Below are 11,283 nucleotides of genomic sequence, written 5' to 3'. Positions count from 1 at the left end.
TAATTATTATTTGAAATAATCAATTATATATTTAACATAATTGTTTATTATGTTTAAAAAGAGTAAAAAATTAGTTTTCAAACAAAGTTGTTCAAAATTATCTAAATATTGATTAGTTTTATTTAATCACTTAAGATATTTGAAGGTGATTATGAAATATAAATCATAACCATTATGAGTGTTATTGATTATGTTTTAACATCAGTAAGGATAGTTTGAGAAGTTTCTTTTAAAAAAACATTTATATTCATATTTTGTTTTAGTTGATTTTGTAAAAAACAATTGTATGGGTGATGTTGTGTGCATGTGTATATACAAGTTTATATTACTTGTGTTTATGGAACTAAGTGATAAAGGGATCATTACACTTCTCAATATCTTTATTAATATGTTTAAGACATCATTTCCAATTTTCACTTCTCGAATACTCTATCTTCCACTCAAGTAAAATTCCTTTAATTTCAATGTCAACATTTAAAATACAACTCTAAATTTAACATCTTAGCTTTTTTTCTGAACCAAAACTACATTACCTCCCAATATATTTAATGGAATATCAAGTACATTCATAATATTTACATGGTCACACTTTTTATGGCTAATTTTTCTATTGATAGTGATCATTTAGTAGAGAATTGTTAGTGATAAAATTGATTTTTCTTATAATGATTCACATATATTTGATAAGAGGATTTCCAATAAAGATAAACAACTAGGATTTAATGTTAAGTAAGAATGTAAATATATCATTATAAGAAGTCTTTACTCTCTTTTTTTTTCTCCAGGAGTTTTCATTGTAGTTATCCTATCATACTTGTATTCTTCAAATATAATTCAAATGAATAATTTTCTTTTCTCCACAATACTTGTATTGAACATATTTTAAATTTAATTGTGAATAGTTTGAAAGAGGATATTAAAGGTTTTTTTTCTAAATATAGTGTTGTCAAATATATAAGACCTTCTCCTTCTAATTTGTCTAAATTCAAGTATAAGTTAAACTAGTTAGAATTCTGCATAATTAATGTTGAAGGTTGCCTTTAAACATCATAAAGTATTTGAAGAATTTTAGTTTCAAAAATTTGAAACATGTGCATGTAAATTTTGCTTCACTTGCAATTTCGTTTGTCATTATCATTTTGTATATTTATTGTTTTTCTTTAGACACATTTCCCATCTCAAATTATTTGCAAATATTTGAAAATTTTACATTTACAAGCATGGTGCTCATCATATTCATTTTTAAAATCTCATTATGTTAACCTTTTTCCCCTTTCCTTTTTGCTGATTAATAAACAATAATTACATTACCAAATAGTGTGCATATAAAAGATCACATATTGCACTCTATCTTTCGGGACAAATGGAAATTAGTTAACCAATATAGAATAGAATTTTTTTTAAAGAATTACTTTGTAAGAATTCTTTATGAAAATATGTATTCGAGTATACTTTATTTTCAAGAAAGTTACATTCATGAAAGTGAAACAAGTATTTTTAAGAAAGTTATTTAGTTTTAACACTCATAAGAGTATGGCCAATTCGATCGAAATCTAATAAATGGATCATGTTGGATTGATAATCTAATCTAAAATTTATTTGACAACTCAATATCATGTAATTGGTCGTACGAAAATCCAATGACATGGTTGATCCAATTTGAATTAATAATATAAAAAAAATTAAAACGTTATATAATATATATATATATATATTACTTTTCGAACTTATTTATGAGTTTTTTTATGATTTCTTTTTTTGATAATAATTTGATTTTGAATATTATTTCTTTTATTATAATAATGTTTTGAAATTTAAATTTATTACAATTTTATTTTTTATTTTATATATTAATACTTTATTATAATAAAAAAATTAAATATAGATTTAATTTGATAAATTATATTATACATATATAATATATTTTGTATTTTTTTAATATAGATAGACAGTCTCACCATTAATCCATTTACTTAATACCAATACCGAGTTAAAGACGGACCCATTTTTATAACACTAGCTACATTCTCACGTTTTCGTTTTCAAAAAAAATTATGAATAGGTTAAAATAAATTTATTTTTTAGAATAACTATACTTCCACTTCATTCTTCTAAAATTGTTTTATTTTTCATTTTTACTTTAACATTTCTTAAATAAATATATTTATTTCCTTTGAAATTATTAAATGTCAACTAAACATAATCATACAAATAACATCTTCAGGTATAATACTTCTAAACATTTGGAAAAACAATGTCATGCTATAAATATCTTAAAACTCAAATCATGGTTAGTTTTACAGTTTTGGATTGATTTTTTTATTATTAGTATGTGGTACAAATATTTGTTAGATATAGTATTTAGATTTAACTCTTTAAATCAAACGAGTAAACGTTAATTTATTGCTTATTTAAAACTAATTACAATTAAAAGGTGTCATCTCAAATTAAGGGAAGAGAACTTTCAAGAAGGGTATTATGAAAAAATACTTATTTTATATTAAATTTATAAATGAATATTTATTATAGAAAAATTTTATAATAATTAACTTTCATAATGAATGCAGAAATAAATTATATTAAATAATAAAAAATATTTCGAGTAAGAAGTTGAATATCTATAAGATTTAAGCTTTTACATAAATATAAATATATATATATATATGTGTGTGTGTAAATTTACAGTCTCCAAGATGTTTTCAAGAATCATAGTCCCCTCACCTAAAACCAAGCATATAATTTATCAGATTTAACTAACTTAACTTCAAATATCCTTCAATTTATCTAATTCATTGTCTAATTTAGTGTTTACATTAATCAATCTTATAATTAACTCCATATAATATATGATGACGTGCACAGCAATAGCATTTTCTACAAATGAGTAAACATGATGTCAATTGCATCACTGGTAGCAGCATACTTATTATTGCAAAAATGGTACAAAACAGAGGCTCGTAAAATAAATGAAAAATAACAGCGGTAGCCGTCATTCATTGGCATGTCATAAATTTAAACAAAACATTATATCGAACCTCCCCGATGAAGTGGAGATGAAGCAAAAAAAACAAACAAAAAACTAAAATAAACTAATATCTGTTCCAGTAGGTTCTGCGTCTGAACCAATTGTAGTCGGGCAAACGCTGAATAGGACCCAAAGCAGTAATTGCTACATCCTGCAAAGAAGCATACAATACAAACACATGACACCATTATCCAACAAATAAAAATGGTGTCTATACTACTGAATATGTTTCGATTATTACCTTGTCATAGATAAACCTGTTTGCAACCCGTTTAATTGTACTGGCATCAACCGCATCAATTCTAGCAAACAATTCAGCAAACGGGATTCTCCTACCATAGGTAAGCAGCTGAAACAAAACATGAACATAGATAAAAAAAAAAAGTGAAACAACAAAATGATTAACGCTGCAGCATATATAAAGCTATAAATTTATCCTATATAAAGAATCCAGGTCGAAATTCTTGTAGCTAATGGGGATACTATTCTCTGCATTGACTTTGCCCACGTAATAATGGAGTGAAAATGAATACCATTGCATTTTAAAAATTTCGAACACATTCAATTTACAACTACATTAATACAACAGAATAGTCATAAACAATAGGCCTTTACTAACTTTAAATAAGTAATCATACTATGCAAGTGTCATTTTCTGAGCTTATGTTTAATTTAGTGATAGAGGGTGGAATGGGGAGAGTTGGAGTGGAATGAAGTTTTGATTGTTTGGTTTGTAAAAATATGAATGCAACCTGACAAAAGAAGATGGATTGCAATTCATTTCATTCCATTGCTTAACTCTAAATTTGATGTGCACTTGATGGAACAAAACTTGCGGATTAGAAAGTGACTATTTTAGCTTTGCAAATATGTTAACCTTAACAGTCATATAAGCATAATACTAAATAAGGATAATGTGGACATGAGTAATTACAATGTTTTTTTAAAAATAGAACGAAATCCTCACTCCTTCCAATTATAAAATATCCAAACAATGGAATAACATTTTTATTCATTCCATCCCAATCTATATTGATCGATTATTTTCCATTTTCTATCACTAATCCAAACAAAACTAAGAGTTTGTCTATCAATAGTAGTATCTTGCTATCATCTTATCTCAATTCAGCTTGAGCTCAATGAAATAATATACTAAAGAATGAAGTTTTATTAAACATTCTCCCATGTCCCTCTACTCTTCATGGAGTTATGTGTAAAATCTATTGTACCTGACGGCCAATATCTTCAGCCACTGGACTTGTTCCATCAATGTGTAGTAGCAACGAAGATTTCAACTGTAAAACAGGAAAAAGTGAATACAACAGTATAACAGCGAGAAAAGAATAACTGAAACTAATGCAACACTAAATTTATGATAAAGATGTAGGAAGTACTATAATTGGAAAGCAACAAAAATATTTAAGGACTGTGAATGTCATGTCACATTTAGCAATCCATGATCTTTGGGCATACCAAAGGAAATACATATTACGTGAGCCAAAATTACTTTGTTGGAATGGAAGCAATATGAGCAAGAACTAACATTGGATTCACAATTCTTAATGTATGTTTTTAGTGGGTAAAAGTTAACCATAAATTTTGATGAAATGAAAATATCAGCACTATCATGAAAATTGAACTTAACAATTTGCACACGACGAAAGATACACAGTAAGCATTTTCAAGAAGTTAACAGCAAAACATGACATGACATCAGAAATAGAAAGGCCATGAAAGAGTAAAATGCTGTTAATCTGTTGCACATACCCATCTTTCACCTTTTTATTCTGCCTGGCATACAATAGTAACATGAATTTTACAAGCTGATTGATACATCTATACATTAATTTAATGCGTACACAGAAGGTGTTCAATGAAGAGCACATAATATGTCATCAAAAGAAAAGATCCAGAGTGACAGCACAAATACCATAAGATCCATTTACCTGAAATTTTCAACATTCAAAATATGCACCAGTTATCATTACATAATTTAAATCCAAATCATTACACATAAAATTTATTGTTTTAGTTTTAAAAAGTAAACTACCTTTGTATATGAAAAATGACATAAGAAATTTAAGTTGAATGCAACTTATTAAGAATAAAATTGCATGTAACTGATTTGTGTAAAGTAACTCCTAATTCCTACCATATCTTGGACAATGATACAGTCATCATAGGTGAAGTTTAACACAATATGCCAAATTCTATGTCACATTAAATTAGCAAGCCAGGAATCAATACTTAGAAACCCACCTGATTACAAGCACGTGTAACATCATCTTCAGAAACGCGATAAGCCAACTTGGTTGTTTCATACATTATTGCATATGACAAATCATCCAAGCTATCAGGCTGAAAGCACAATAAATTGAGAGAAAAGAAGTTTTATCAAGAAAAAATTATTGAAGATATGGATACAAAGATAATGAAACTAGAAAAGCTATAGAAGATATACAACATTGTATAACACAACCTAAATAAACTACTCTTGCAAATATCAGACTGTAAAATCATCCATCACATTGCTGAGACACAAATAACCATTATATTTATATTTTACACTAATGATAATCCTAAAAAGATATTAGACTATTCATTATAGGATATCGGTCTTTAGGCGATATAACTAGGTAAATGTCGGTCTGTGAGCCAATGTACTCAAGGCTAGGGGTAGCAAAATGAGTCAGGCCCTCAGTCCACCATCATTTAGGTGGGGCTGGTTCACTTTCTGAACCCACCAACCTGTATTGTCCCAGCCCGCCTAACTCACCAATCCGGCAGGCCACAGGTGACAGCGCACACCTTTTATTTTTGGCACTTTTAAAGAGGGATCTCATTCGTTTGGAAAAAAATTAGTGGTGAACAATGTTTTATATAGAAATTTATTTACATTAATTTCTATATGCATCATTTAATTTATTGAAGTATAGTTGATATTTACTTTATTTTGTTAGATATTAAACATTTCATTAGAATATTAAAATTTTATTTTATTTCTCTTTCTTGTATTTTTATTGTCCAAAAAGTGATATCAATTATTATAATAATTAACCAAGTAAATAGATCTAAAACAAAAAATTACAAAAAAAGAACAAAAATTGAAAAGTGGTGGACTAGCCCATCCTATGATTGGGCAGGTTACTATTTCTAGCTTGCACAACCTTGACGGGCCAGCCCACCCCGCTTTTGACAGGCCAACTGAAGGTCGCACCAAAACGGGCCAGGCTGGCCCGTTTTGCCACCCTACTCAAGGCTTCTATAGCTACCGTCACCATAGGGATGTCAGATTGCCGAATGGGAACATTCAAGGAAGTTATGAGAATATCGGCACAAATTTCAAGTAGAACTCAACCAACTAAAACAAAACCAACTGCTTCAACTTCAAAAAGATAACTATAATTCCACATAATTAAAGTACCAACCCCTACGAATTTGGAAAGGTTGAGGGCCTAGTGGGCTTTTTCTTCCTATAAATAAACCATGACCCCATAGGGGTGAAAGCAAGTGATTCATTCTCCTATCTTATCCTTACACATTCTCCTTACTCAACAGTTCCTAAGCATAAAGTAGTCTTCTCTTTTTTGCTGGAAGAGATATCAAGTAAAATAGCATTATATTTATGAAAAATGAGGGGGACGTAACAGTCTTATACTCAACTTTTCAGGCAAGTCTTATAAGAAAAACCACACTTACATCTTACCTTAGCAACAGCATAAACACCAAAAAGACCTGTGTCCTTGTAATTGGTATTGAAAGCCATAATGCTCTCAGCAACTTCATTAATACCAACTCGTTGTGCTAACTCAGAACTGTTCACAGTCAAAATGAATGCAAACAAGTCAGTATCAGGAGAGGCATTTTTCCATTTCTTCTATTTTTATTATATAGAAGGGAGGATGGGGATGGTTCAAATCACATACCCCATGTGTTTACCACCTCCAGCAGCCTTATTCCAAGAACCCAACATAGCTTGCATGACCATGAGAGCAACTGAATCTGGGTCCTTCCAAGATGCACCTTCAAAAGCCACCGCAAATTGTGCAAGGGGAATATCATCATCGAGCATTCTAACCTGTTTTCCCAGGCAAAAAGTAGACAAAAATGGTAATTAAATATACCAACAAGAAAGGTTTCAAGTCTTCCAACGTCAACACAAATATTCTTACCTCAGAACCAGTAAAAATAGCTGGCTCTTTAGCAACTAATTGAGCCGTGGTAGTGCCATCTGTCGACAACTTAGTAAACAACTTGTTCACTTGATCAACAATATCCTCATGCTTGACAGCTCCAGATGCAGCTATCACCTATGAAAGCAAACCACGCCGAATATAGTTTTAGAGATAAACAAACAATATGCAGAGAAACCATCACTGACAAAGAACACACACATAACATAATCACATTAATTTTCCACATACCATCCTAGGAGCCGTGTAATGTGTCTGAATGTAGCTCTGCAGATGAGCTTTCGTGATTGTCCTAATGTTCTTATCAGGTCCAAGAATGGTTCTTCCAAGAGGAGTGCACTGGAACGCAGTTGCGTGTAGGTGATCAAAGATCACTTCCTCAGTTTGACCCTCAACCTATAACCAGATTCATTAATTAAACCTTACATCAAAATTGAAATCATCATCAACAACAACAACATCAGCCCTATCCCAATAAATTTACACAAAATCAACATCCAAAGAAAAAGGTGTACTTTCAGACACCCCCAGTAGAAATACACTAGGCCCAATTACATTAGATCCCTTTATCAAGTCATTTTATTTACTAATATGATGTAAGATAAATCCTGAGAACTCATTTCAAAATTCAATCACACATCAAAACTCATTTCTAATTAATTGAGAGTACAAAGAAAGTGACAATTGAAATCTAAACTCGAAACAAAGAAAAGAGGTTTTCTGTACCTCCTCCATTTCACGGAGAATGACATCACGTTCGCGGCTGATGCGATTTTCCTCAAATCGAGAATTCTGAAGGATGTCGGCAAGGATATCGAGGGCCTGGGGTACATCACTGTCGGTAACCTTGGCGTAATATGTGGTCTGTTCGCGTGAGGTGTACGCGTTGAGGTGTCCTCCCATGTTCTCGATCTCTTCCTCAAGCTCGCGCGCTGTGCGGCGCTCGGTGCCCTTGAAGATCATGTGCTCCAGGAAGTGCGCGGTACCGTTGGTCTCCTCGGTCTCGAAGCGCGAGCCGGCGTCGATCCACACGCCGACCGTGGCCGTGCGGGCGGCGAGGGTGGACTCGGTGGCGACGCGGAGGCCATTGGGAAGCGTGGTGACGCGCGTCTCAGGGGCGGCGAGAATGTGCGTGTGGTCGGAGAGCGTGGGGCGGGGAGAGCCGTGTTTGAGGAAGCGGGGGTCCTGGTTTTCGAGCTGGCGGAGCTTGTACTTGATGGACTCGGCAGCGCGGTCGTAGATCATGGCGGTGGGGGGCGGAGGAGCGGGAGGAGAGGCGGCAGAGGGGGCTAGGGTGGGGGACGCCGAGAGAGATCGGATGGAGGACAGCACGGAGGCCCGCCGGTCGGAGCGGCGGGCCGCGGAGAGGAGGCGCTTGAGGGACATGGATTAGGGCTGGAGTCTAGGGTTTCACGGTGGGAAAAGAATGAGCAATGTAATGAATCGTATGTTAAAGAGAAATAGATGTTGGTGTGGAACAGGGCTATTCTAGTTTGTGAGAACTACAGAGATGCAAGACTTTTACTTTTATTTTTTTATTTTTTTTCAAACAAAATTATTCTTCATTTTATTTAGAAAACCAAATATAATTTTACAGTTGGTATGCCTCTTTTGTTTTAAATGTCTTCTTTTTGTTATTGATATTCTCTTAATTAGTTTTTATGCCTGCTTTGTTTTAAATGAATTTTTCTCGTTATTAGTATTCTCTTAATTTAAATATATAAAAAAAAAAATTCCTGTTAACTTTTTTTTATATGTGATTTTATATTTTATTTTATTTTATTATTATGGACATCGTGCTATTTTCTAATTTTTTTTCAATATTTGGTATATATGAGGGACGATTTTAAATTGAAAGAGAGGTGGAGGAGTGATTTTTTTTAATATTTCAATCATTTCCTATTTTTTACATATTTACTAAAAAAATTAATTATGTTTCTAATTAATTGAAAACTGTTTTTTTTTTTAAAAAAAACTAATATACTGTCATTTCGTAAAATGGTAGTTATTGTATTGGACTAAACATCGGCATCAGACATCGATACTTGTGTGGAGAAGGTCGGTTCGGTGGGCTGGTCGAGATAGTGGGCCACGTAAGTAGGCCCCAAAGATGCGTGTGTTGAAATCCGTATATATGAAATACCTGATTAGCGAAAGTGCATGTGGTGTGTATAGTACGTTTGGGTCTAGCACAAGTAAATACTCATTAGAAACGCCTAGACCCAAGAGCGTTAGGGTTTTCAGGGGTAAGTTGCATACATGATACGTAAAGGCTAGAACGCCTACAGTGACAGATGGGCCTCATGATGTTGGTACACGAGTTGGTATCCTAGCGGCCATGTTGTTAAGATTGTGCACTCCAAGGAGGAAGATTTGTGTGGTTGTTACACTAAGATTGTGTAACAATGTAACAGAATGTCTTCCCATCGAACCTACTTTCACTCGAGATAAGGTTCTCGTGAGAGGAGGATTGTTACAATAAGGTAACCTAAAGTAGTTTATAAAAGGGATTTGTAATCCCTGGTAAAGGTACATCGTTTCTAAGACTGAAACTGCTTACTTACTTATTATTTTTGTATTGGTCAGACCTCAGACATCAGCATCAGAGATCGGTATCAAACATTAACATCAGACATTGACATCGGACATCGGTGGTCTGGTCGAGATAATGGGCCAAGTAAGCGGGTCCCATAAACAGTAATGAGTTGTCATCCAGATATAAGAAAGACTTAAATCACGGGATGGTTCATGCATGTGGTGTGTATAGTATGTTCAGGTCTAATACAAGTAAGTATACCCAGAAGGCGCCCAGGCCCATAAGGGTTAGGGTTTCCAGGGAAAGCTGCATGCATGGCACGTGAATAATTAGGGCACCTATAGAACAGATGGTCCCGCAGCGCTGGTACATGAGTTGGTACCCTAACGGCCATATTGTTAAGATTTTGCACTCTAGAAAAGGAAGGTTCAGTGCGGCGGTTGCACTAAGATTGTGCAACACGCAACAGGATGCCTTGCTAGTAAACCTAATTCCACTTAAGGAAAGATCCTCGTGGGACAGGGAAGCTGACCTAGATACAACCTATAAAAAGGGTAGTAAGGACCCTAGAAAAGGTACGTCGTTTCTAAGACTAAAACTGCTTTACATACTTATTGTTTCTTAGCCTAGTACTGACTTGATCGTCGGAGTGCAATCAACAGGTAGGGTCCCCTCTGTTTCAACGGAGCCACTCTCTATCACCTGAAGAGATAGCAAAAACCACCAGAAATAGGAGGAGCCACCACCTTCCTCTGAAGTCAATGGCGGCTTAGTCAACCGGCGAGAACAATTTCTATAAGTCTTGAACTGACTTGATCGTCGGAGTGCAATCAACAGGTAGGGCCCCCTCTGTTTCAACGGAGCCGCCTTCCAACATCCAAAGGGAAGCACAAAATCCACCGCTTGTCTCTGAAGTCCATCGACGACCAGGTCAACTGGCAAGAACATTCGGCGCCCACCGTGGGGCCCGATAAAACTAGGTCCCACCCACAATTGTGATCAGAGCTATCAGGTGACATGAGGAATACAAGGCAAGGTGCATCCGCACCCAAAGAAGAAGACAATGTCACCATGCAACAACTCATGGAGACTATCCGTGCTCTTCTGCAAACGGTGGTGGTGTCCAAGGCTGATCAAAATAGGATTCTAGCTGAGGTTCGGGCCGAGCAGGCAGCCAGTCAAGACCGATTCCATGTTGATTTGGATGCTTCACGAACAAACAATGAAGAATAGCGCAGGGCCAATGAGGAACTGCGCAAAGATCTGCAACACGTGGGGGAGCGTGTAGCAGGGGAGCAAACCCCGCCCATTCCAGTTAGGGCTCGCCCCATGCCATTCTCCCAGGCGATCATGAATGTCATGATACCCACCAATTTCATGACTCTAAAAATCACTTTCACATGTACTGAAGACCCGAAGGCCCACATCACGGCTTTACACACTCAGATGATGATCTCGGGGGAAACCGATGCCATGCACTGCAAATTGTTCATGGGAATGTTCTCGGGCATAACATTGGATTGGTTCAT

General features: G+C 34.6%; 1 protein-coding gene across 1 annotated transcript; it reads right to left on the bottom strand.

Annotated features, from left to right (window-relative positions):
* Window positions 1-2,870: 2,870 nt before the first annotated feature.
* MPPBETA (Insulinase (Peptidase family M16) protein) lies at window positions 2,871-8,775 on the bottom strand. The gene is made up of 9 exons (XM_068633335.2): window positions 7,945-8,775; window positions 7,450-7,614; window positions 7,198-7,335; window positions 6,952-7,103; window positions 6,732-6,840; window positions 5,285-5,383; window positions 4,255-4,320; window positions 3,267-3,374; window positions 2,871-3,176 (listed from the first exon to the last, which is right to left on the bottom strand). The coding sequence occupies exons 1-9, from the start codon at window positions 8,602-8,604 to the stop codon at window positions 3,090-3,092; spliced, it is 1,584 nt and encodes a 527-aa protein (XP_068489436.1). The 5' UTR covers window positions 8,605-8,775; the 3' UTR covers window positions 2,871-3,089.
* Between the last annotated feature and the right edge of the window lie 2,508 nt (window positions 8,776-11,283).

This window comes from Phaseolus vulgaris, chromosome 8 (assembly GCF_051622355.1).
Source record: "Phaseolus vulgaris cultivar YP4 chromosome 8, ASM5162235v1, whole genome shotgun sequence".
Classification (NCBI taxonomy): Eukaryota; Viridiplantae; Streptophyta; class Magnoliopsida; order Fabales; family Fabaceae; genus Phaseolus; species Phaseolus vulgaris.
Note: the sequence above shows the minus strand (reverse complement) of the source record. Positions and strands in the feature narration are given on the sequence as shown.